This window comes from Genypterus blacodes, unplaced genomic scaffold (genome assembly GCF_046128005.1).
Source record: "Genypterus blacodes isolate CSIRO-AG114 ecotype Tasmania unplaced genomic scaffold, CSIRO-AGI_Gbla_v1 ptg000017l_1, whole genome shotgun sequence".
NCBI classification, from domain to species: Eukaryota; Metazoa; Chordata; class Actinopteri; order Ophidiiformes; family Ophidiidae; genus Genypterus; species Genypterus blacodes.
The window spans coordinates 1-26,489 of NW_027466831.1; the positions used below are offsets into that span (position 1 = coordinate 1).

A 26,489-nucleotide genomic window follows, 5' to 3' on the forward strand; every position below is an offset into this window, starting at 1 on the left:
GAGCAGTGTTAACTTGAAACCAAGCTGTAAACTGATTCCGTGGCACAGTTGTGTGTGTGTCTGCATGTGTGTGTCTGTGAGAAACAGTTACATGCTGTGTATGTGTGTGCATCTGAGTTTGTTTTTTTGACACCGGCGTCAGAGCAACCACACACACACACACACACACACACACACACACACACACACACACACACACAGCAGGAGGAAGTGACACGGCTGTGTGCTCGCTCTTGGATTTCCTGGTCCCCTCTCCGGTGGCACGCCAAGCCCTGAATCCGAGCCGGGCTCACCTGTGTCACCCTACCGTCACCCTCGCAGGTGGACCGTAAACCCTCTGGATGCATCAGCACAGGAGCTCTGCCTTCCTCTGGATGATTCAGGGACCGTTACACGAGTGTAGACCCTGATTGTGGATGAGTGTCACCTCAAGATAAAGCAGCACTTCCTGAACTTCCAACAACGTGCTGGTCTGGTGCTGCGCTTGTGCCAGAGGCCGGCGCCGGACCTCTCAATGACCGTCAATACAGCGGTGACCTCCTCCATGACCAGCAGCAACAGCATGAGCAGCGGCTACTGCAGCCTGGACGAGGAGAGCGAAGACTTTACTTTCTTCACCGCCAAGACCTCGTTCTTCCGCAAGCCCAAACATGCCGTCAAGGTATAGAGCCGTGGGTTAAGTTGGATTAGGTTACACACAAGACAAGTTGTAGACATGTTTATGGGGGTTGGAATAGAAGATAAAATAACGTTCATACGGGTCTGGTGGGTGGATTTCATCTGTTACTGTGAGAACTTTCAGTCTAAAAAAGGAGAAGTTGTTGTGAGAGGAAGTGGAAGCTGTTTGTGCATGTCTGAGGTGGCCTCTAGGTGTGTGTGTGTGTGTGTGTGTGTATGCCTGTGTGTGTGAGAAAGGGGGTCGCACTGCTGCTGTTTGCATCTGTTGTGTAACATTGATTTGCGGTCCTCCCAGCCTCGCTCGCTCATCAACCAGCGATGGCGTTTGACAGCTCGTACATCCCGTCGGCGGCAAGAATCATCAGTCTGTTTGGAAAGATGATGGTTTAATGTGTGGGAAGCGATGTCATGTAGCGAGTCATGATGTTCCCCTTACAGATTCTCTAGGGGTGTTTTTCCCTCAGAACTCCTCTCCCCACTTAACTATTGCAGACCATTTTCCGAGTTACCATAGTAACTGCTGCTTTCATATGCACACCGTGTGCTCTTTCCTAGGGCTGGAATTTGTCTTATGTATGTATGTATGCATGCATGTTATTGTCTAAACATAAGAACGTTATGTAGAGTCTGCAGGATGAAATATACTGAGGGGTAATCACAATATGTGTAACCGATGTTTTCTAGATATAGTGTAAGAGAGAGAGAGAGAGAGCGAGAGAGAGAGGGAGGGAGGGAGAGAGATATGAAGGTAGAGCCTCTGTCTGCCTGATTACAAACACACTCCGTCGCTCCTCTCGGTGTCGCCGTCCTGGCAGTGCTGTAGGTGTCTGATTTGGGAGAAGGTATACCCTTTAAATAATTGACGGGCTGTGATGTCAGGGAGATGGAGGTCGTGTTGCTGCAGTGCTCAGGCAGATGGATGTTGGGGTTAGCTAGTCTGCTCCGCCATGGTCCGATTCTCTGCAACAAGGAGGCCCAGGAATAATGGCTCAAAACACAATTTGTTATTTTGAACAAGAGAGGGAATGGCTCCATGTCTGTATCAGTAATTCAGTAGTAAGTGAGAAGAGTCTTAATTGAGCCCTGCAGCCCAAAGAGCTGAGTCCCCCCCTTTTCCTCCTCTTCTTCTTTCCCTGTGTTTGAATATGAAAAAGAGCTATGCAAAGACCTGACAGGGGGCCCTTTATACTTTCATACTGGACTTTGTGTGTGCAGTATAAAGTAAGTGTCACTGTGCTGGGTCTACTTCTGTACACACAGACCTAGCACAGTGCAAGTGTGTATGACCTTGCACACACACACACTCTCGCACAGACATACATTCATAAATTCAGCAAAACAGGGGAAGGAAAGTTGAGTTCTTCTTTTCTTCATTAATTATTTCCAGAGCCTGCTCCACATAAACAGCTTTGAGTGTGTGTCTGTGTGTGGGCTGTGTGTGTGCATGAGCATACATAGATATAAAGTATATATACATTTGTAGGTAAAGCGCTGGCAGACCTGAGCTCTCTGAGCTGTGAAATAGAATCAGGGCATGTATATGTGTGTGTGTGTTCACCGCCGTGCTTCCCCTCCTCAACACTTGACCTACTAATGGCGCCCTGTAGCTGCCTGGGTGCGGATGTGGATGATTGGAGTGCATGTTCACTTCTTATTTTCGACGAAACTCTACGTCAGGGGTGTCAAAGTAAAATACACAGAGGGCCATAAAACTACATTTGCTACAAGTCGAGGGCCGGACTGGTTCAATGTTTATTAAAACATATTGAAATGATTGCACATAGGCTATTGAACCAAGACCTCACACAGTGTATATTATTGAATCATTTAATGAATCAAGCAATATTTTCTTATGGCTCTGTCAGTAATTTCAACAGAAACATTTTTCAACAGGCAAACAGCAACCAAGTAAATTTCCTTCAAAAACAAAATATGTTCCTTAACAAGATAACAAGATAACAAGATAAATGCAGAAATGAAATTGCATGCATTATGAACCCAAAATGCATTATTGTACTGCTCTATGATCCTCACCAATCACTGCTTTCAAATAGTAAAATGAGAAAATAGTAACAAATGTAAACATTTAACTGAATTAAAAACTGAAAATACGTTAACGCTCTGTGATGCTCACTTGTCTGAGGCTGAGCCTGAAACTTGGTGGTGTTTCATCTTTTGTACAATTTCATCAATGTTTGGGGTCAGGCTCTGAGTTGAGGAAATCCTCAGGATTGAATGAAGGTGTTCATCAGTAAGCCGGCTCCTATGTGATGTTTTGTTAAGCTTAATCAAAGAGAACAGTTGTTCACACAGGTATGTGCTGCCAAACATAGAGAGCGTCTGAGCCGCTTGGATGCGCAGCTGGGGCATTGTGTCGGGGATGAAACATGCAAACTCAGCAGAGCCCACTCTCTCATATTTTTCCTTCAGTGCGTCATCACACTGGAGCTCAATCAACTCCATTTGTAGGTTTGTTGGTGCGCTTTCCATGTCAACTGCAAAAGGATTGCTGAGCAGTTCAAACCTGCTTTTTTGGGCTTCAAAGTCAGCAAATCGGCGTCGATAGTCGGCGGCAAGTACGCTGAGTTTATCAGCAAACTGTGCACTCGGGAAAACAGCGGTTGAGAGCTTCTCTTTCATGGTCTGGCAGCTCGGAAAGTGGCTCAAGTTTTCTTTCCGCATCTGCGTCTCCCACAGACTCTTGAGTTTAAACGCTTGAGTTTAAACGCCCTCACTGTACTGAACATGTCAGAGATGATGCGCCCCCGTCCCTGCAGCTACAGGTTCATTACATTAAGATGGCTCGTGATGTCGCACAGAAACGCTTTCAATCGCGGTGCATTGTGGGGAATGTAGTGTTACGCTGGTGCGTGCAAAACACCAGCGGGCAGCCGCGGGCCGGTTCTAATAGTAATTAAATATCATCCCGGGGGCCATAGATAATTCATTTGCGGGCCGGATCTGGCCCGCGGGCCTTGAGTTTGACATATGTGCTCTACGTCAACATGCTGCCTCACCTACATTCAAATTCACTTTATTTGAATGCTCCCCCTCCTTCCCCCCCACCCCTGCCTTTCCCGCCCTCCTCCCTCTGTCTCTCTGTGTGTCCTCAGTGATATTGACCCCACAGTCTAGTGTTACATGACAATCACAAGCACAACTACTCATGCAAGTATCAAGAATCAGTTCAAATTTAAGACCAGATACACATACATACACACACACATACACACACTCACACACACACTTTGCAATGGCATTACAAGCATATGACCTCTCCCTTGTCTGATCTCATCACAGTGAGAGCATCAACACTTGCTTGGATCACCCTGAGGGGTTGTGTGTGTGTCTTGTGTGTAGTGAACGTGTATCTGTATGTCGAATATGAATGTGTGTTGTCCTTATGTAACAGTCCTAGATCTCTCATACACACAAGATGTCTCATATCTCTCTCAGCCACACTAATAACATTTAACAGTATGGCTCTTACCGCTCTGCCTCACCTTAGATATCTATATTTTGAGGTAGTCGCACATATTTGTGAAATTTGCTGATAAGTTTTGAGGCAAAACATCCAAACTGGGTCACGGACATTGACGTTGGAGCATTTTGGAGATATTTGTTGTTCTCTTCCCGGCCTCTAAAAGCTTCTCTACTTGACAGATTTGTTGACCAGAAAGAGTTTTTCCCTGAAGTTTCACCCTCAAACATTCTGTATTATTCATCACTAACCTAGAGTAACCTCGGGGTGCCTTGATGTTGTCAAAGTAAATGGAAGCATAAGGGAAGAATTTAACCCCACGCAGTTTAACCATCCCTCTAAATCAGTTCACTGGCTACTGTATTCTGAACCACAAGTAACTACAGCAACAACAATTACGCAATCTCTATCTGGTGAAACAGATACAACATGACTTTAACTAACCACAAACATCATCCCTCATCCCTCAGCTCTCACTGTTTTGCATATCAGGAAGCTTTTGTGTATTCAAAACAGTGACCTATGACCTACTGGAGGAACACAGATCAATTTTATGTCTTATTTGTCCTTACTTAACAAGGGAGCAGAAATTGCTGTGTTGTCCCGCTGTGTTGCACTCTCGCTGGTATGCAGAAAGGGAGGGCAGGGTGCCGTGTCGGATACTTTTAGAAACTGGGATACAAACACAGGAATTCCTGCAAGGACTTTTTCTCTTTGTGAGTGGGAGGAATTGGCTACTCCTCCCAATGCCTCTGACTTTCCATTTTAACCCTCCACTGTAGCTCACACACTCACAGTGGTAGTGGGCATTTGTATCCAACATATTTGACTCCTTTGTGATATTATTTCTGCACCAAACCAGCAGATTTTGTTTGTATGGATCAGATCAAGTCAGTAAATGCATTTTTATGGCTCTTTGGAGGCTGTTAACTGTAACATTACAGCACTTGTGTTTTAGTCTCAATTAAGCAATCTCATGCATTTGAATACACCCAGCTGACTGCAAATTAAGCATTTATCCCTACATACTAGAACCTCATTACATGCAGAGGAGCCACTGTGAAAGGTCAAGAAATGCCAGCAAGTCACACGCATGCACGCACGCACGCACGCACGCACGCACGCACGCACGCACGCACGCACGCACACACACACACACACACACACACAGATGTTCTATCTCTCTATCTCTCTAGCTCTCTATCTATCTATCTATCTATCTATCTATCTATCTATCTATCTATCTATCTATCTATCTATCTATCTATCTATCTATCTATCTATCTATCTATCTATCTATCTATCTATCTATCTATCTATCCATCTATCTAATTATCTGTGTATCTATCTATCCATCTAGCTTGTGTTTTATAAACTCAAGACCCTTCAGTTCCTTGTCTTAATGCACACACACTTATGCACACACTGATTCATCTCGAAGACTTCCCCTATATACTCTCTATCTTTGTCCATCCCTCTCTCTGCCCTAGAAAATGTAAAAGGACAAAAGAAGAAAGAAAAAATGTCACTGTGTATTGTGTGGGTGTGTGTGTGTGAAGGATAGAAAGAGAGAGAGAGGGAGAAAAGAAGAGAGAGGGAGATACGCTTCCAATTGCTATAAATAACTCAGTCAAACTGTGTTGCTAAGGCTGGCTCAGCAGCCACACTTTCATCACTGCTTACCTCCTTTTCTTGCTCTCTTTCACTGCTCCCCCTCTCCTCCCTCCTTCATTATGTGCCTCTCTCGTGTGTGTGCACAGAGCGATATGGAAGAGTAAGGGGGAATCTGTGTCGTGAACATGCCTGCGCTGTAGTGTAACTATACACAGATGGAAGAGGTGGTGTGTGTAGGATCTCTGACAACTACAAATGTAACCACAGCTTTAATTTTCAAAGGTGACGTCGTTGGAGGATGGGAGAAAGTGGGAGACACAGTAATGTTCCATGCAGAGCAGTACCTGGCATCTTGAACCTAGTGTGCATGTTGTGATGCCTGGATGTCACTAAGTTTGTCTTCTTTCTTGGGCTGGGTTTTGTTGGTACTGATCGTCCATAAAGTCCAACACAGGTGGGCCTCATTCCATACTTCCAGGACTTGTGCAGCACACAGCACCACCTGCTGGTTAGAATAATACTAATGTGACCCAGTGCTTAAACGCTTTTCTCTGTCTCTGTCTCAGAATGAGGCAAAGGAGGAAGAGAACGGAGCAACAAAAGACCTGTCGGAGGAAGACTTGCGGACCAGGATAGAAGAGTATAACGCTCAAAACTCCGAAATTGGCATGAGTGTGGTGAGTTTATCTTCTAAACAAAAATGACCAAAGCCAAACAAAAACTAAAAATCAGCTGACATATAGGTCAACATCACAAAAACTAAATGATCCTCTCCTTCTTCTTCTTTGTAATACACACAAACACTGAAATGTCACTCATCTCGCTGCATTCTCCTCTTTGTGCCAGGCTTCAGATGGATCCTACACAGGTTTCATAAAGGTCCACCTGAGGCTCAGTCGACCGGTCACAGTCCCCGATATGGAGGTGGGGGGATCGGAGGGAGGGCCGAGGTGCAATCAACCCACGACGGCATCAGAAGGCCAGGAAGGCACAGATTGCGGGCTGAGCGAAAAGAGAACGTCCTTCTACCTGCCGTGCGACTGTGTGAGGCAGATCCACATCAGCTCTCTGCACACCGCCAAAGAAGTCATCCAGGGCTTGCTGAACAAATACATGGTGCTGGACAATCCCCGGAAATTCGCTCTGTACAGACAGACGCACCGGGACGGGCAGGGTGAGGCAAAACACACCGTAGTGATCAACGCGTAGAGGGAGGAAAACACAAAGGCAGGATAAATGGTGTCGAAGCGTAAATTTACTTGCTGGAGCTTTATCCTCTGTTTCAGATCTGTTCCAGAAGATTCCTCTATGTGAGCGTCCTCTTTTTCTGAGGTTGATAGCAGGGCCCGACCCAGAGCAACTCAGCTTTGTCCTCAAGGAGAACGAGACGGCAGAGGTTGAGGTGAAAACATACACACACACACACACACACACACACACACACACACACACACACAGGTTTGTGCTTTGCAGGTAGGTACGCATTCTTCAACTGTGTTCTTTCTCCCGACAGTGGCACGCCTTCTCTGTCCCCGAACTACAAAACTTCCTGGTCATCCTGGAAAAAGAGGAAGCCGAGCGCATCCGAATAGTGGAGCAGAAATACACCGTGTACCGACAGAAACTACAACAAGCGATACAACAACATGACCCCTGACCCCTCACCTGTTAGCCTTGTGACCAAAACCTTACGGATACCTTATCTTTGAACGCTTACCCCTGGCGGCCCACGTTCTACTCAAAGACTGGAGCCTGAGCCGAACTTGTCCCCCCCTGGAATGCACAGACACACACACACACACACACACACACACACACACACACACACAAGGGATCCCTCCAGCCATATGTACATCCGCACCCTGACAAGAGGTTCAGGGGGGTTGAGAGCGAAAAGGAAAGACTATGGTGACTATGGTCATACAAAGGCGTTTTTAAACCTTTCCTCTTCTTCTGCTACTGCTGCTACTGCAAGTGTTACTTATGCATGAGTCTCTCTCACCCCCCTTATAATTAGAATCAAAACAGAAGGCATGATTATTGTTTCTCCATCTTTTTTTGGAGTCGAAGGACAATCACAGTGAGTTTCACATGACGTACAGGGCCTTATTGTTACGGAGGTGTTTATGGTCAGGGATGGAGTGTTGGTATCATTGCTGGCAAGAGTAGGAAAGGGACGGCTGTGTGTTCATTAGACGGTAGAATAAGGGGGAATGGAATTTTAAAGAAAGGATTCCATTCTCAGATTTTTCTCAGGGAGAATGTTAAGCTCAGAGGAAATCTAAAGGAGAATAAGAGAATCCCCTATACGCTAAACTTCACCCCATCTTTAAACCAACCGCTCCACGTCTATCCCTGGTTTGTCTTGTTGGTATCTCATCATTCTACTGTATAACTGTAATTTCATCTTCTTCTCTCTGTAAACATCTCATCTAACAATCTCGCCAGTGCATGAACTCCACCTGTAAAGGAAGCCACCGGCCGAGTGAACCGAGTTTACATTTTACGCACACTGTTCCTGCGTATGGGTTATATCTGAATGTGAAAGTATAATTTACACCAAAGCTAAGACAGATCTACTGAGGGGGCTGAAAGGGATGAGAGACAATTTGGGGTTTGATGGGTTTGAAAAGTGGCATATATAAACGTTCAACCAGCTTTTTTTGTTTTGTACATACCGATGCAGGCCGCTGAGTGGCCCACAACTCTGTAGAAACAAAGGGACTGGGCATGCATTTGTGTTTTACCTTTATCTTTTATCGCCCAAATGAATTCCCCGAGAATGGCTTTCCTGTATCGATGACGTGTTTGCAAAGCATATGTATAATGTAGACACTGGAAAAAGAGTGACAAGGTTGTGACGAATATGATAAATATTATATTCTTATTTCTTCTTGACTGTCTAACATCTATGTTCATCTAAGGCTGAAAGGATGATGTAAATTGTGATTGATATTAAGATAAAGATGACATCAGCTCCCTCTTATTGGGCCTCACCTAAAGTGAGCAGATGTGTAATGTGTGTGTGGACATGTAACACCTTTCTACTGCAAATTAGGATGATGTGACTTTTGAGAAAAAAAGAATGTTTCGCATGCATATATCCTGTAATGAATGCATTTTACCAAAGCATTTTAAACATCTTTCACCCACCCTTTCATTATTGATTCCATAGCAGCGCAGGTAAATGAGGCCTGTTGTCCATAAGCACATGTTTCTCTGTCTTCTTCCCACAACCAAAACCTTTAGATCCGATCTGTTCTGCACCATCACCCAGTGTCCATGCTGTTCCTGCTGGCAGTGCCTTTTGTTTCATACGTCTGTGCGTATGTTGGTGTGTGTTTGTGTGTGTTTGAGTGTACGTGTGTGTGAGCGCGTTTTATTTATTTCATGGTTCACCCCCTTGGTATACTATGTCAAGGATGTGACTAATTAATGCTTTCTGCAATTTATTGAGATTTATCTGAAGAATTGTGTATAAAAGTATCAGTAGAGCTGTACAGACTATCTGAATGAAATTAAAGTGTCCCTTTATGCAAATGTACTTTTGTCCTCGTGTGATACTTGATCAAACGTATATTTCCAAGGAAGTTATCTTCGATGACAATATCTTTAACATTTTCGATTCACCAGCAGGTGGCAGTGACTCATTTACACTGCAGGCACAGTCATGACAGCAGCTTGGGACTCCAGCAGCTGTGTGTGTGCACGTGTGCACGTGTGCGTGCGTGCGTTCATTTGCAGGTGCTTGCTGTCGGTGTGATTTCCCGATTTGCTGAAGGTGAGAACTCTCAGTCCCAGCAGTGACACCTATAGTCTCACACAACAATGCTGGCCCTTATGTGGTCGTTTTTAGTGTTAGACCAATAAATAAACCCACAGGTGTCAGTGTCTGTCAGGGGCTCCGAGACCAAATACAGCCAGAACAGCCATCCCCCGAGAGGACCTATAGGTAGTTTTGCACCTGGCCTCTTCTCTTGGTAGTGGTTGTAAATTCACTGGCATTGAATAGAGCAGTGGTTTGTTCTCCACGCCTAAACCTTGAACCATTTTGAGAGGAGCGTGCAGTAAGGAGATCAATTTGAAAGTTATTGTCACCTACAGTTCTCTCTTTACGCACCACCGTCTAAGAATAATCGGCCCGGCCAAGCTGGCCTTAAGGACTGGCTGCTGCCCAGAGGTCAACCTGAAACTGTGTCAGTATGCTTATTTATGGCCACAAATATAGACAGACCACTCTTGTCACCTCTGAGAAAGAGCTAAGATTAGCATCACCCTCTGCCTAGACTATGTATCACTGTCTGTATATAGCTTGCACCCCCAACTCATGGCTGCCGTGTCTCACTCTGCGTGTCCTCTGCCCTGCCCCTAACTATATCTAGCCGTGTATGGATCTCAATACCTTCTCTAGTTTCAATCAACAGTGCAGCTTGTCTGAGAGGGGCAGGCAAAAAGCGCTGTGTCTGATGAGAGGTTGCACTTTGCCACTTAAATCCAAGCATGTAAAATAATATAATATCCTTTATATCATATATATATGCACGCTCACTGGCATATAGGATAAAGGATTGAAAGAGAACAGAATGAACACTAACTGCACTCTAATAAGACAGTCTATACTGTACAATTAAAAAACAATAAATTAGTATATATCAGTTAGAGAGGGGGACTGCATTGATTTTACACATCCAAGTCACTTATTAATCCTTGTGACCATTGTTTAGCATGGAAAACAACTGCTTATCTATCTATAAAGGCCGTGGGGAGGGAAACTGGAGTTTATAACAGTTAGTTCACAATAGTACTAAGGACTAGAAGTCTTAAAGCTTCTGCTGTTGTTTAGTGAATCCAAAGTCCTCCAACGGATTTTGCCTTTATGCCGTTTAGACTTCAGTGACGAGCAGCAAAATGCATCATAGCAACATTGCAGAGCATCAATCGAACGCTAGATGGCGCCATTCTGCTTCCTGGCAGCCCGCAGCTTTAAGCCCCGCCCTGTTCAGTGTGTTTGCCTGATGATGTCACGGGACTCACCGAAGACGCCCTTAGCAACAACACACCGAGCAGCAGCGAATAAGATACTGTACCGCAGACAAAACGGATTACACACCGCTGCTTTATCGCGCTGAATACAGGTGACGCTTTTCTTTCAAGGGGACACCCCCGCTTATTAACATGGGACCGGTAGCCTGTTTGGGCTAGCCAACTGCCGAAATTAAGCGAAGCGAACCACCCAAGCTGTCCCGAAGGAGAATCGAGTCCTGCTGGGCTTCCCCCCCAGTAAGAACCGACGAGTGGTAGCATCGCTGCTAACTACTAAACCAGCAAACCGGGAATAAACACGGGAATGCTGCCCTGGATCGACACACTGCACAGACAGAGAAAGGCGAGGGACATACGGGTTCGACCACCGAGCTGCAAAATTTGGACTCAAACTACTTTTAACAGGGGAAGCCTCTGTCGAGCGGACGGGTGTTTTTGTGGTTGTGCGAGCTAGCTGGCTGGCTAAGCTAGCTCAGAGGAAACGACCCCCACCGCCTGCTCCCAAGTTTTTCCGAAACTGCAGCCGAGGCGAGATGCTTGGAGCAACACGTTGAATACTCTTCAAAATACAGTTTGAAAAGAGAGAGAAATGAGATAAAAAGCGCCCTGATAGGTTACTGGGCGTCACAAAGAAAGCTAACTCCAAAGAGAAGATAAAAGCTTCAGTCGAAACTTCGCCTCTAGGTTACTTAAACGGACTAAACCCCCATAAACCAGAGTGGAGGTATAAATGCTACTAGCTAGATTAGGTTAGAATCTTTGTTTTTTGCCCATTTTCTTCTGGATTTTTTCGCTTCGAATGCTGGCGTCACATATTAAAGGCAAATATGATGATAATGAGCAGAAAACCAGAGGGCCCAATAACAGCAGGTAACTAAACGCATGTCTTGCTTGAATATTTCAGCTTTTATTACATTTTCGTTGAGGACTAAAAGAAGGGTGTGTATGTGTGTCCGGGTGTGTGTGTGTGTCCAGGTGACACACACTGACTGTCGGCTTATGTCGTGGCATTGGTTTCGTCCTTAGGCAACGCTTTGGCACTTACAGAAATATCTTGTGGCGGCAGGGCTCCGTCCGCTCCTAAAATGGTTTTGATTGACAAATTCTTTCTTGGCTCCCCGCCGTCTTGGATTTCGGTTCGCGTCCCGCTCCGGACAGAGGTCTGACAGATGTAGCAGATGTCACAATAGGTGTAAACATGTTGTCTGTTTGTATCGATCGCCAAGTGTTCTCTCTCTATCTGGGTGTGTTTGTTTTATTACGTCTTTTAGTGAGGAAAGTATCTTATCAGGGCTCGATAAGTCATTTTTCCTCCTGCAGCTACTTTTTTATTTGCACGTGACAAAGTTTATGCTATTATATATTCATTGGGTCTGTTCTATGTTTAGAACTGCAGTCGATCATTACATATTGTGTTTAAGGCGCTGCCAAACCCCGCCTGCATAATAACTGTGATCCGGGTACATTTTGTTCAGGATTCTCGGAGCAGAAGGACACAAAACTGTCACTTTAGTCCACAGAATCCCCCACCCACACAGGCTTTATGACACATGATCTGCTGTACATCTGCTCGGTTGAACCTTGTTCCCTACCCTCTGCTGTGTGTGGATGAGGGTTTTCACAGTGTGGAGAGCCCGTAGTGGGTTCCATGTTTGGTTACACTGCGCTTTGGATTCTGTGGTTTGCTTGGACAACAAAGTCAGATGCTTGGCAGAAAGTGTTGAGCCCCCCGCTGAGTGATTAGGACTCCACAGAGGACTAATGGGCTACGTGCCTGCCCAATATTGTGTGGGGCCTTAAGGCGTGTGTTTGCAGTGCTGTGCAGGTCTAATGCGTCTGTATCCAGGCAGCAGGTCTAATCTGCCTTGAAGTCAGTCTGTTGACAAGTCAGTGTTAGGTACATGGGGCTCTGACGCACCTGTACATGGTTACAATACTCTCAAGGGCTTATAATACAGAATGCAGAGTGTTTGGGGTTTTGCTAATTAGCTAATCAAACCCTCTCTTCCAATGCCGTTTGTTAACAGACTACTCAACCCCATTACAGTCCATCAGGGATTAATTGTAGTAAATTACCACTGTTGACTCACAGCAGCAAGTGGTAGTCACAGGCAACCCACCATTGAGAGGAACAGCCGGTTGATAGGGTTTGTCATTTGAGTAAGTGGCTTCCTCCCACAGTCCCAAATGCTCCTTTCACCCATCCACTCTGTATCATGTCACATTAGGTGTTTGGCATGATGCTACAGGGGCGAGCGTGCACAGCACTATTGAATGACAAGCGCCCACATCCATCCATCCATCCATCCATCCCGCCCGGCTCTATTTCTGCACACACCTGGCATGTGCAGTACATGACTCGGCCTGAACAGACAGATGGGAAGACGGAAAGATGCTGTCGTCACATAGGCATCTGTTACCCCCATTAGGCCAATAATACCACTTGCAGGGCGAGTGCTCTGGGACCCTAAGCCCTGTCTAAGCTGGTCAGGTCTGAGCCTTTGCCTTGGATACGATGTATTGGATACAAGGAATACAATGGATGCATCTGCTAATGAGGATTCACGAAAAAGGGGGTTATGATGTCGGGGGAGTTCGTACAGTATATACGGCTGTTTGTCCAGAAGGAGCAATGCAGTTGGCTTCCTGAGGTTAGCGCTAGGCATTTGTTGTGTCTTATCAAACCCCTTGTATGGTCTTAAGATAGTGACTGGATTGTTTAGGTTGATTGATGAGGTAATCAATGGGACTTTGGCCGGGTCGAGCAGACGTGAGATTGTCTGTCTCTGTGGAGGTTAGATTGCATTCCATCGACTTGTCCTCTTAAACCCTATTCTCAACTCTCATCCCAGATTGTACGCTTGGTAGATTTAAATTGATTTGATCACTCCAGCTCATCTGATCCATTTTGTTTTTGCTTTCTCCAGCACGTCACGGCGACGGCCTGTATGACTCCTACATGAGGACAGATCACATTCTGAAAGACGAAGCAGATACCAACAGTCCATCTGGGCTGCCCCCAATGCCCAAACACACAGTAAGTATAAACACACGCTCAAACACACACACACACACACACGTAATCGGAAAAGGCCCTATTTCCTGTGCCGAGGCATGCTGTGTCTCCAGACATCCTGTTCGTCAGAGAGTTATTCTCTTCTCAATCTGTCCTCCTCATCCTTTCCTCCCTCCAGCCTTCAGGCTTATCTTCAGCCTTTTGTGATTTAGTCGATTATTCATATCACTCAAGGGGAATAAGCTGTGAGAGGAGCTTCATGGTGACGGCCAGAGGGTAGTTAGTAGTTTGGAAAGATGTTGCTATTCACAGTTTGTGGCGGACATCTATTGGCACTTTGTCTCCGTTTACATGATACATGGCTGGTGTGTTCCAAACTGAGCTGAAGCCCGTCCATACATACACACACACACACACCGGATATTTCATATAATTTTGTAGATGGTGTTAATTACCTCATTGTTAAATTTAGTCGCTTACCTGATAGAAATCATTGCCTGCCTTTGGATTATTGTGCCGTTGGCCTGACAACCAAACCACTTTCAGCAGCTTACTGTTGATTCTGGACGCTTGTCACGGGACTTTGGCATTATATTTACATTTTGTAGATTAAACCATTAAGAGACTATTCAAATTCTCTTCCTACGCCCATAACAGTGTCAATTCCTGTCACCGTTGCCGCCGTTTGCTTAAAACTGTGTGAACATATGCTGCCCAACCTCACACACCAAAGAGAAAAAGGCCAGTTTGATATATTGTAAAGATTTATTGGGCTTGAAAATCTGGCCCACAAACAATCGGCAATTCATCCCCCTTTTTCCAACGTCTTCTATCTGGTGTTATCCTGCAGCAGGCGGGATGCACAAAGGTTAGGCCTAGTTTTCTATTCTGGTCGACCTTCCTTTGTATTCTCTCACGCTTCCTCCCTCACAGAGGTAATATGCCCAGACGAGTGCGGCCTGCCGGTGTAGCTCGTGACATTACATTATTACGCATTGCTTTGTGTACAGAATCCTCACAAGAGTTGCCTTTTTTTTTCCCTCAACAACCTGAAATGATCCCAAGGTTTGTGTTCTTTGTGAGAGGAAGAGCGAGAGAAGTGAAATAAATGGATAGAGAGCAGCACCACTTAAGCACAACATGTCTATTCTGTTAGATGTGTGACCCAGTTGGTAGCTTTGATGATGGCAATGTGACAAGCTTCAGTGTGTGTGTATGAGACGTGTCTGGAGTTGTGCAACAGTGTCTATTCTCGATAGAAGGACAAAAGCGTACTTAAGGAGTTTCTCTGACAGCAAGGGGATAAGCTCTTTTCCATCTGTTGCACTGTGCCGATCCGCACAGAGAGGACGTGCTACTGCGCTCCATACTGTACGTACACCCGGCTGCTCTCCGCCTCTCTGTTATGGGTCACTTTTGCTGATTGTACTGCTGCTCAAATCAATAATCATTGTAAAAAGGTTTGATTTTTTTTTTTTTTTTACACTAGCATTTGTATCTGTGTGTGTGTGTGTGTGTTTGTGAAAGGGACGCAATCAATGCCGTTCACTGTGTTTGTAGTTCAGCTTTCAGAGCAACAGCTGCATTGCGGCCACGGGTCAGCAGCAGGGCCTTTGTAATAAGTTAAGACTATATGCTTACATGTATGGAAAGCCATCCGGCATTCCATCTCTATTTAAAGACCGAGCGTACAAAACTAACACAGGCCGAGCCGGGGTTTGCTGTCAGTGGAACATGTCGGCACCTCATTTAAATCTATGTTACCTCGTCGTGTTGTCTTTATTGGCTGACCTGGTTTCGGCCTGAGACCTTGTACAAGCAGGGGCCGAAATGCTCCACGGAGCAGCGTAGCGCTCCTCACGCCCAACGCTGGGAAAAACGCAAATATCCCAAACCCTCAGCCGGGTGAAACCACACGGCAGCTAAAATAGGAAGTGTTCACGTGGACGAGAGAAACAGAAAGACAGAAAGACAGAAAGAGCCAGTTAATGTCTCTGTTGAATGTCTGTTTAGGGAGCCTAAGTAGTTTCTGACAGTATTGTCTTATTAGCAGCTGCACTGCTTCTACAGTCTGAGAGTATAATCTAAATTTAATGACTGTCATTTCCCTTCTGCTCCATAATCTTGCGGACGATTCTTTCCGCTGGTAAGAAGGAGCAAACGGAGAGAAAAGGAATGAATTCCTGGGGTTGCCGAAAATGTTTACTTGCAGGATACAGTGAGACTACACAGTGTTCCTAAAATACTTTCTAGCCCATTTTTGCAAGTTTTCCCATTTGGATAAAAAAATGAGGAGGAAACGGTTGCATTCTGAAGGAGTCTGGACTGTAAATGTGAGGGTTCGGCTGCTGTTTCCAAAATGTTCAACTACCTCCAAGAGGATGTAACTGTAAGCAAATAAAGAAACAAGTAAACAAGGATGTGGGCAAGGTTTATGTACTGTGCGTATGTGTGTGTTCACACGCTTTTCCGGCGAAATTGGATGAGGATCCTGTTGTGCTGGTTCAACCGCTGCTAATGGCTCACAAGCCCAAGATTTGAAGTGGAGATGATCATTTCTGTCCCGTTTATGGCCGTTTGAGTTCCCTCTACTAGCTGCTCACACATTCTACCCTTTGATTTAAAGTCATACCTTTGTGCCTCACAAACAAACGACTTGTATCTATTTATCTGTGGCTGTGGGAGATTTACCTTCCATCCCTCCTCTGTGATCTCCAATCTCTCCCCTGAATAAAACTGTTAGCTCAATTCCAATAGATGTTTATTTCAACAAGCAAAGTGCTTTCATGTGTTTGCTGACCTCCGTTTTCCAGACTACAAATATCCCCTGTTCTTACACAATGTGTCCGTAGCTAAATCTAGTATTACTGATTACACACACACACACACACACACGTGCACGACACAGGGATCTCTTCACCCTACGCCCTACATTTACAAAACACTACGCGCTTTATATCCTCCATATAATAAAGACACAACCAAGTCTACATTCTGGTGTTCTCTTGATGGTTCCTCTTACGCCCCTTGTCTGTTTCTCTCTCTCTCTCTCCTGTTTATAGGTGGTCAGTAATAAGGGTCTGGTGCGAGATCACGTAACGGTGAGAAGTGGCCAACTAAAGGTCAAGTACCTGTATGAAGACGCCACCAACAATCGAAAGATCAGCGCCATTACCACAGCAACCGCTCACAGCGGTGGGACCACTGCACAGACCTCTAGCAAACCCGTCCTCGTCTCCAGCCTGTCCAAGGAGCACAGCGTGGACAGGTGAGACACTTTTCCAGATGTCCTTTAATCTAAAGTGGTTAAACCCACAGAGGAAATCCTCTTTCAGGAGAAATGCCCGTGCAGATAATCGCTATCATGGCGTTGCCTTTGTCACGACTGTCTGCTTCTGCTGAATGTCACGCTTGTTTGTTACAGCACGGAATCCAGCAAGGGCTCCAATGAATCCTCCGGCACACACGGAACTGGGAATAGCGGGAGCAGTGTAGGCAGCGGCAAAATGTGTGGCCCTCTCACTCCCGATCAAGCTCTGAGGCTGTACCGCTCTCAGCTGACCACCCTGGAGCAGTCGGAGATCCACTCCTATCCAGACATCTACTTTGTGGGACCCAATGCTAAGAAGAGGCCCGCCGTCGCAGGGGGCAATAACAACTGTGGTTATGACGATGAGCAGGGAGGATACATTCATGTCCCTCATGACCACCTGGCCTATCGCTATGAATTCCTCAAGGTAGGACATTTATTTTTATTTTGCATATTACAATGAAGTGTCAGGTTTGTTTGCTAATCCAGTTTCCTCCCCATGTCCTTCTTGTCCTCTTTAGATTATTGGTAAAGGGAGCTTCGGGCAGGTGGCGAAGGTGTATGACCACAAACTGCAGCAGCACCTGGCCCTGAAGATGGTGCGTAACGAGAAGCGCTTCCACCGCCAGGCACAAGAGGAAATCCGCATCCTGGAACATCTGCGCAAGCAGGACCGCAACGGCACCATGAATGTGGTGCACATGCTGGAGAACTTCACCTACCGCAACCACATCTGTATGACTTTTGAGCTGCTCAGCATGAACCTGTACGAGCTTATCAAGCGCAACAAGTTCCAGGGCTTTAGCTTGCCTCTGGTCAGGAAGTTTGCCCACTCCATACTGCAGTGCCTGGAGGCCCTAAGCAGGCACAGAATCATCCACTGTGACCTTAAGCCAGAGAACATCCTGCTCAAGCAGCAGGGACGGAGCGGAATCAAGGTGAGACGCGTGCCACAGGATGGACGGTGATCTGGCCTCTTTGTAATAAGTCTGGTACTTCATGAATTGCCTGCTCACTCACACAGTTCTATCTTCTTGTGTCTCTGCCAGGTGATTGATTTTGGCTCCAGCTGTTTTGAACACCAGCGTGTGTACACCTACATCCAGTCCCGCTTCTACCGGGCTCCAGAGGTGATCCTGGGTTCACGTTACGGCCTTCCTATCGACATGTGGAGCTTTGGCTGCATTCTAGCCGAGCTGCTGACGGGTTACCCCCTGTTCCCCGGGGAAGACGAGGGCGACCAGCTGGCCTGTGTCATGGAGCTGCTGGGCATGCCTCCACAGAAGGTGTTGGAACAGGCCAAAAGGGCAAAGAACTTTATCAACTCCAAGGGCCACCCGCGCTACTGCGGCGCCAATATCCTGCCCACCGGGGCCACCGTGCTGACAGGGTCCCGCTCCCGCCGAGGCAAGATGAGAGGCCCGCCAGGTAGCAAGGAGTGGAGTGCCACACTCAAAGGCTGCGAGGATCCCACCTTTACTGACTTCATAAAGAAATGTCTGGACTGGGACCCCTCAACTCGCCTCACTCCCGGCCAGGCCCTCAGACACCCCTGGCTGTATCGCCGTCTACCTAAGCCCCTTCCTGTGGCGGAGAAGAGTCACGGAGCCACGGTGAAAAGGCTCCCTGAGCACCACAGCACCTCCTTCCCCTCTATCATGTCCAAAGGGGGAGCTGGCTTAAGCGCCACGGCTGCCACGAACAAACTGAGGAGCAACATGATGGGAGATTCAGGGGACGCCATACCTCTTCGCACAGTCCTACCCAAACTCGTCTCCTAGAGAGAAAGAGAGACAGTTCCTCTGATCTCATCCGTCCCTCCGCTTCACCCTCTTCTCCACTCCTCAGGAAGAGTCAGAGAACAGGTGGGAGTGGGGGGACTAGGTTTTTAAAAATCGTTTTGGTTGTTCTACTTGTTTTCTACTGAGCGGCGCTGCCACCTCAGTTCTTGGTTTTTAATATAGATGAAGAGCGAGACAGAGACATTGGAACACTAAGTTTTTATACAGCAGTTTTCCTCCAGCCGGCCGTGTGATTTCTCTACACGGCCCTCCACGAGGTTTGGTTTAGACATTGCTTTTTAAAAACAAAACATGCGTGAGCGGACGGCTTACGTACGTGATCAAATGTTTTTAACTTGTGTGTGTGTGTTCTCACGTGAGTGTTTTCAGATAAACGCACTCGAGCACACCTGCACTGTCACTCGCCTCTCTAGTTGCCTCTCTTACACACTCTGTTTAATCCTCAAAAGCCACCAGCCTTTTTTTGGGCGGTAATGTTACGATACATAAAACTTGAAAAGGGCTACAGAGATTACTATAGATTGTTCAACCATCATAGGAAAAAAAAAACGAATCACACTAGTGCTTGGGCCTTTGCTTCCAACACACACACACACACACACACACACACACACACGCCTTGACGCTGGTACAGAGGGGATTGGCACTGTGAAGTGACTGAGTAGGAAAATACATTTTTAGCAATAATTTAAGTCTGTACATCCATCCACATTTGTTTTCTACCCTTCCCCAATGACTGGTGCTCGCGTGTCAGCTCACTATTTGGCGTTAATACGTCTACATGTGTGGTTTCGGTATGTGGTGCTACTGTGGGAGACGTTAGGCGTGTTCAGGACAAGCTGTTTCCAACACTGTCCCCCTCTCACCCACCCCTGCCCCCCCTGCGTGTGTGTGTGTGTGAGAATGGGGGGAAGGGAGGACAGTAACTGCACTCTAACTCTTGTCACATTGGTGTCATTGTCAGTACCTCACAAAGTGGTTTGCCTCACACTGGCACACAACAATTGGTATACAGGAAATATATATATGTATAATGTTGACTTTGGAAAGTTAGATGTGAAGTCTGTGTGTGACTGTCACCCACCCGTGCCCCTAATTGGCTGTTGTGTGATGTTGGCATCGGTGCGATAAACCTAGAAGAGGGAGGAAGAGGTGCAGGGCAAGAGAGAAAAGAGGAGATAATATGAAGGGCAGGGTGTCGAATACGAGCCCAGATGTTTTTGTTTTTCCTGTGTAAAAGACACGATAGGACAGGCCAGTGACAGGTGGGTTTTTATGGTACTGAAGAAGACATGTTTCTCAGGGAGACATACTTGATACATCCCTTACTCTTATATTAGTTTTGTTTCCACTTTACAGTCCCCGACTACGGACGACCCCCCGCATGCAGTTCTGTCCAGCGAGAGCGAGAGAGCCGATATGAGTTTGTCTGCATGCGCTACAATCTGACCTAGATTCTCTCTCTCTCCTCCCCCCCCCGCCCCCCTCACCCTCTCTCTGTCCCATGTAGGCCAGGGAATCTCTTAAACTCACACATAGTGAATTATGGTGCTGTCCAAATGCACACACAGACACGCGCACAGGAACACGTTAAGGTGCATGTTGTATGGACCACGCCACTAAAAAGAGTTCTATCTCTTGTCCCCACGTTCTCCAAGTGAAAACCGTCAGGGATTTCTACTCTGTCTCCATTTTTTTTATAGAAGTGGTTTTTATTGTTATTCACTCCAGAATATCAGAGGATGTAAAAAATGCAAAAGCAGAAAAAGAAAGTCGTATACAGTCATGTTGTACTAGAGGTGTGCGTTTAGTAGGAGGATGTTTGGTGTTCATCATGAAATCAGAACCTGTTATACAGACTGAGTGATTGTGAGAAGAGAAACTGTACAGTAACCAAATAAACTTGTGATAGTTTCTTTTTCTAAAGAAAATAAAATGATTATTAACTGTACTTTGCTGCTCTGGGGTGATTTCTGCTTGGGAGCACTGTGTTATCATTACATTACATTACGATCATTTGGCAGACGCTTTTATCCAAAGCGACTTACATTACATTACCACCCTTCGCAGAGGGGGGAGCAATTGAGGGTTCGGTGGCTTGCTCAGGGGCCCCCAGGCAGGGGCTCGAACCGGCAACCCTCCGGAACTCAAGTGGAAGCTCTAACCACTGAGCCACTGCCTCCCCCTTATCATTTACATTTCATTACAATTCTGCATAAAGGGCTCATACCTTCTTTCTATTTCTATGTGCAAAGCTTTTATGTACACAGCACAACACACTGGGCCTCATTCATAACATTTCCATTCATCATTTTTCTTACATTGTTGCGTAACTGAAGGTATACAAACAAAAGCCCTGTGTGATTCATGACACTTGCATACGACAGCGGATTTGAAAGTTGCTAAATCCCACCTGATCTTAAGCTGAGTGGGCATTCTTGTCTGATGAACAACACTGGTGTGCACACTGAGACCAAACAGAGTCTCTATACCGTCTTTTGAAGGCCGCCCTCCTGAGCAGTGTTCTGAGAGTCTCGCTGCATCAGGCTTTGAGCTGGCATCGCCCACGAACCGTGAAACAGGATGCAGGCCAGCGTTTGCTCATCAGCCTGAAGGACTGAACACAAACTAAATGTTCAGGCAAGGCAGCTCAGGAACAGAAGGTTTGACAGGGGTTGCTGCTGTTTGTGTACATATCTTAAGTTTACTTCTTTGTGTCTCTTTAAAATGCAAATAATTTCCGTAGCCTGTCTTTGCAATCCTAAATCACAATCACAACATGTGTAATTTGACTATTGAACTTCTTAACCTCCTCTCTCTCATCTGTCTAATCTGCTAGCTGAACAGAAGAGACAAATACATCCCGCTGCCAGAAACACTCCTGTGAGTATCAGGTAATAATGACGGTGGATCACCACCTGTAATGCTGATGAGTCATGGATGTTTACACTTGCAGACCGAGTGCCCTGAGGGGAGAAATCATCACAGAGGAGAAACCGGTCGAGCAACATCACCTGGAGGAGGAGGAGGAGGAAGAGGTTGATGAGTCGTGCACACGGTGGTTGTGGGGGGTGGGGGGGGGGGATGTGGGTGTGTGTGTGAACTTCCCTCAGTTATCTTATGCAACCCATTATGGTGAGATGATGTGATTTTCCATCAGGCATGCTCTGAGCCAGACTTGACTTCCATCAAGAGTTGCTGTTGATGATTGCTATGATTAGGTGATGGTCTCTCTCTCTCTCTCTCTCTCTCTCTCTCTCTCTCTCTCTCTCTCTCTCTCTCTCTCTCTCTCTCTCTCTCTCTCTCTCTCTCTCTCTCTCTCTCTCTCTCTCTCTCTCTCTCTCTCTCTCTCTCTCTCTCTCTCCTCTTTCTATAAAAAAGGAGATTAGCTCAATCCCATTACAAACTAACTCTGTCACCTTCTGACCATATGGACCCTACATTCCCCTTGACACACTGACTCCTCTACTCTCCTCCCCCCCTCTCCTCCTCCCCTCCCCTTCTCCCCTCTCCTCCTCCCCTCTCCTCGGGGGTTTAGGCAGCAGACTATATGGAACAACAACAAGATTTCAAGTCATGAGGGCAAACAGGAAAAGGCAGAGTGTTGACAGGTCTCAGATCAGTGCTCGGCATGCAGGTTGAGAAATTGTGACTTGCTTGTTGTGTTCCATGTTTGGCTCAAACAGTAAGCGTCTCTGTCCTTTGTCTGTCTTGTGTCTTTGTTTCTTTGTCTGTTATGTAATTGAATTTACTGGATCCTTTCCTACATCTGATGAGTCATAAAGATAGAGCATGAAATGCTGTGACATGACAAACATTCAACCTACTGTATATCAGGGAAGTTATCAGTGTGTGTGTCTGTGTGTGTGTGTGTGTGTGTGTGTTATTGGTGCTGCTTTCAGGGCTTGTGTGATGTGTTTGGTTGGTTGGTTCTCTGCGTGGTGTGTTTGACGTCACATTAAACACTTCACATGTAGTCGTGATACAGCAGAGAAACTTGAGTTGTCTTGTCCAAAGCTTTTATCTGAACAATGACTCACTGCTCCAACGCAGGGATCCTCCATTTACACAGGCGTGCACACACACACAGACCTATAAACACACACAGCCTCGGGTCAGAGGGTGCAGACGAACACCAGAGCTATGCGTGTCACCTGGCTGTGGCCCAGTGGGACAGCTGGGGTACCAAGCAGGCAATGGAGGCAACAGGAGTATGCCACATTAGTCCAAATCCTGCACTGACAGACAGACACACACACACACACACACACACACACACACACACACACACACACACACACACACACACACACACAAACACACAAACACACAAACACACAAACAGACACACAGAGTGAGACAACACATGCCCCCACATGCACAAAAGAAGACTATACATCCTACTGTTTCTTACTCATATACAAACACACAATGACACACTCACAGCTGAGCTCGCAGTGGTCACACACAAATGCACAGCTGAGCACATGTCTACACAGGCTGAACAGATGCAGATCGCTGGGAGAGGTGGGGTTGTACTCCAGGAACATTTGCCCACCCAACCCACCAATCTACATTCCACACAGAGTACAGGGTGTAGGAGCTGTGCAGAGTGCATACAGTATGCGGTTTGTGCAACACGCATTTTGTTACTTAAAAGCATTTGAGAGCTTTGCCTTCATCGGACTTGCTGAAATAAGACCTCAGCTCTTTCTCTGTTCCAACTGTATTTGCTGCCGGTGCAGTGTGCAGGCCCCATATTCTGTTTCCTTGGCTTGTTTACATGACCCAGCTGGGTCACAGTTGCGACTGGAATAGATGATGACTCATCCTCCTGTCTACCAGGATGAATTTGGCGAAGTCTGTTCCTTTAATGTATGTCTGTGTGTGTGTTTATGGATGTGTTGGTTCACAGGTGTTTATGGTTCCGCTTCTCTTACGGCCTCAAGGTAGAAGATTTGCATAGCAAAGGCCTGGGAAGGAACAGTCACAGCGCTCCAGGGACACATCAGCTCCGTCACTGTCAGTCTGTCTACACACCCACACAAAACATTTCATCCATCTAAACCAAGAAGTGCATCATAAACACTCATCATAAACAGGTAGTTGACTGTGACGTTTTATAATTATAATTCAATTATTGCCACACAACAATCCCTGCCTGACATCATCAAAGTCCTTCAATGATCCCTTTCAAACGGCAAACCAGGCTTGGTAGTTTTGTATTTTTCTGACTTGTCCATAAAGAAACCAGAATCAACCTCACATCTGCTGTCACTGCCGCTTCTTCATAATCTCTTTATTCCACCATTTCTGGGAGAGAGATCTGGGAGAAGCTCCTATTGTCTGGGAATGCGCCTACAGTCTGACGTCTGTTGTTCGGACCTTTCTGTTGCTGGGCTGAATGGGATATTTCTGGTTGGTTTCAGGTTTCACGATGGAGACAGTGCAACTCCTATCAGGGAATGTTTAAGAGTTTGGGAGACGATCATCCAGGGGTGGGAGCCTTGACCCTGGGCTGCTAACCTGTCGTGTGTCGACCTTTCCTTTTCAGGTCACCGATCTTCAGTAAACCGTTCATTTTGTTTCGGACCTCTGTGGCATTTGTCATCTAAACAAGAAAAATGGGAACGGCTGATACTAGCCTGTCCCTCAAAGTGAAGCAGTAAGTAATGTTTGTGTGTGTATGTGTCTGTGTGTGTGTGTGTGTGCATGAGATCACCACGTGAAACTCTTGTGTTTGCAGATGCACTGGAAAAAAGAAACACACAACACACAACACACACAATCACAGTTTCAGTCACATGAGCCATCATGTTTGCGCTTTTCGACGAAACTGCTCAAGTATGACATTTTACTTTTTTCATGCACTCACAGTGCATGTCAGTACTTCTAAGGCGGCGGCTACTCAATAAGTCAAGGCAGTGCTTATTATAGAAAATTGAGTTTGAGGATCACACGCTGTGTAACTGTGTCATCAGGAACAAAAGCTGCATTGAAATAGTCACTGAAATTGAAATGTTATGGCAATGATCACTGGACAGGACGGCACCAAGAGTTTATGCAGTAGAAAATGTCCTCTGTTTATGTTTGTGTGTTATTCTGTGTGTGTGTGTGTGTGTGTGTGTGCCTCTCTTGCTCCATCTCTCTTCTCTCATCCATCCCTCTCTCCTTAGCAGCAGCTGCCAGGTGAACTGTTGAAGAGCTTTTTCCATGGCAGAGTGAGGAGAGCCTGTTTCCGTCTGCTTCTGACAGGAAGCACTCTGACCTACTGAGGAGAGGAGAAGAGAAGAGAGGAGAGGAGAGGAGAAGAGAAGAGAAGAGAAGAGAAGAGAAGAGAAGAGAAGAGAAGAGAAGAGAAGAGAAGAGAAGAGGAGAGGAGAGGAGAGGAGAGGAGAGGAGAGGAGAGGAGAGGAAACTTGATATTGTATATTCAATTGCGGTTAAACTCGGAGAGCTCATGACACACACACACACCCACTCCACCCACACACTGAAACAGAAATACAGAGGAGTCTTAAACACAGCCTATAGGCCAGGCATCAATAATTCAGTCATTCTGTGCTGCCTTAATGTTTGTGTTTCACTCATGGCTGAACACAGAAACTCTGCTCTATTTTAAGACCTGAGCAGTGTTGTTAAGAAGCAAACCATCTGCTTTGTAAAACATCACAGAGGGCTAAGATCCTCAGCGGCACAGACGTTTTGGAAATACTAAAGAACAACACAAAATACCTTCTTTTCTTTTTAACCTTTGGGCCTCCAGTGCTGACACGCATAGTTGTTTTAATGTGTGTGTGAGATGCACAGTAAGGTGGGTAGATGGTGGTTGAGGTCACACAACCCAAGGCAGAAGCAAGACTCGGCTTACACATAGATAATAAATATGAAAAAACCTAGCGAGTCCTCCCTGATAGAAGAGTGCTCGCCAATGTCAGCCCTTTATGTACTCTGGGGGCATTAAGTCCACAGGTCAAGAGTTCAGGGCTTAATGTTACTAATCCAGTCAGTTGATGAAATGTACACTGGAAACGTGAGGTAGTATTATTATAGTATGTCCACTATATGGACAGTATAGGGTCCATAGTTAGCCTCTATTTATGTCTCTTATGTGAAAAAGGCACGGGTTCACTTCTTGTAGATAAGCAGGTGTGTGTGTGTGTGTGTGTGTGTGTGTGTGTGTGTGTGTGTGTGTGTGTGTGTGTGTGTGTGTGTGTGTGTGTGTGTGTGTGCATATGCATGTTCACGTGGACATATATGTTAGGAGCAGGACAGCCATAGGGCATAAGGGCTCATTAAGGGTATGGCAAAGGGGCTGATATATGTTTGAGGAGTTGTGTCCAGGAATGGAAATAAACGCCCGTGTGGGCATGCTGGTCTGTGGGTCATACATCCGTACAAGGGCATAGGAGCGGCAAAGGACCATCATACCAGCCCTGCACATGCACACACAACTTTGCGGCTGTTTGAGTGCGTGTGTGTGTGCGTAATGCCAGCTGGAGCACTTAAAAATAGTGCAGAGTGGATTGCAATTGCACGGGACTC

At 46.1% G+C, this 26,489-nt stretch overlaps 2 protein-coding genes across 2 annotated transcripts; both read left to right on the forward strand.

Moving 5' to 3' along the window:
• The first annotated feature begins 6 nt into the window (after window positions 1-6).
• On the forward strand, window positions 7-9,317 carry LOC142991188 (ras association domain-containing protein 5-like). Its single transcript, XM_076141225.1, has 5 exons — window positions 7-661; window positions 6,340-6,450; window positions 6,620-6,947; window positions 7,060-7,175; window positions 7,287-9,317. Exons 1-5 carry the CDS (start codon window positions 515-517, stop codon window positions 7,428-7,430), a joined length of 846 nt encoding a protein of 281 aa, XP_075997340.1. The 5' UTR covers window positions 7-514; the 3' UTR covers window positions 7,431-9,317.
• A 1,500-nt stretch (window positions 9,318-10,817) lies between these two features.
• dyrk3 (dual specificity tyrosine phosphorylation regulated kinase 3) lies at window positions 10,818-19,541 on the forward strand. The gene is made up of 6 exons (XM_076141134.1): window positions 10,818-11,686; window positions 13,744-13,853; window positions 16,895-17,100; window positions 17,257-17,569; window positions 17,664-18,080; window positions 18,192-19,541. Exons 1-6 carry the CDS (start codon window positions 11,644-11,646, stop codon window positions 18,921-18,923), a joined length of 1,821 nt encoding a protein of 606 aa, XP_075997249.1. The 5' UTR covers window positions 10,818-11,643; the 3' UTR covers window positions 18,924-19,541.
• The last annotated feature ends 6,948 nt before the right edge of the window (window positions 19,542-26,489 follow it).

What these genes read in the sequence shown, in the direction of transcription:
- LOC142991188 (XM_076141225.1), top strand. Translation starts at nt 515, where the DNA reads ATGACCGTCAATACAGCGGTGACCTCCTCCATGACCAGCAGCAACAGC. An exon ending in CCGAAATTGGCATGAGTGTG is followed by an intron (nt 6,451 to 6,619) that starts GTGAGTTTATCT and finishes TCTTTGTGCCAG; the next exon opens with GCTTCAGATGGATCCTACAC. An exon ending in GACGCACCGGGACGGGCAGG is followed by an intron (nt 6,948 to 7,059) that starts GTGAGGCAAAAC and finishes CCTCTGTTTCAG; the next exon opens with ATCTGTTCCAGAAGATTCCT.
- dyrk3 (XM_076141134.1), top strand. Translation starts at nt 11,644, where the DNA reads ATGATGATAATGAGCAGAAAACCAGAGGGCCCAATAACAGCAG. An exon ending in CCCCAATGCCCAAACACACA is followed by an intron (nt 13,854 to 16,894) that starts GTAAGTATAAAC and finishes TCCTGTTTATAG; the next exon opens with GTGGTCAGTAATAAGGGTCT. An exon ending in AAGGAGCACAGCGTGGACAG is followed by an intron (nt 17,101 to 17,256) that starts GTGAGACACTTT and finishes TGTTTGTTACAG; the next exon opens with CACGGAATCCAGCAAGGGCT.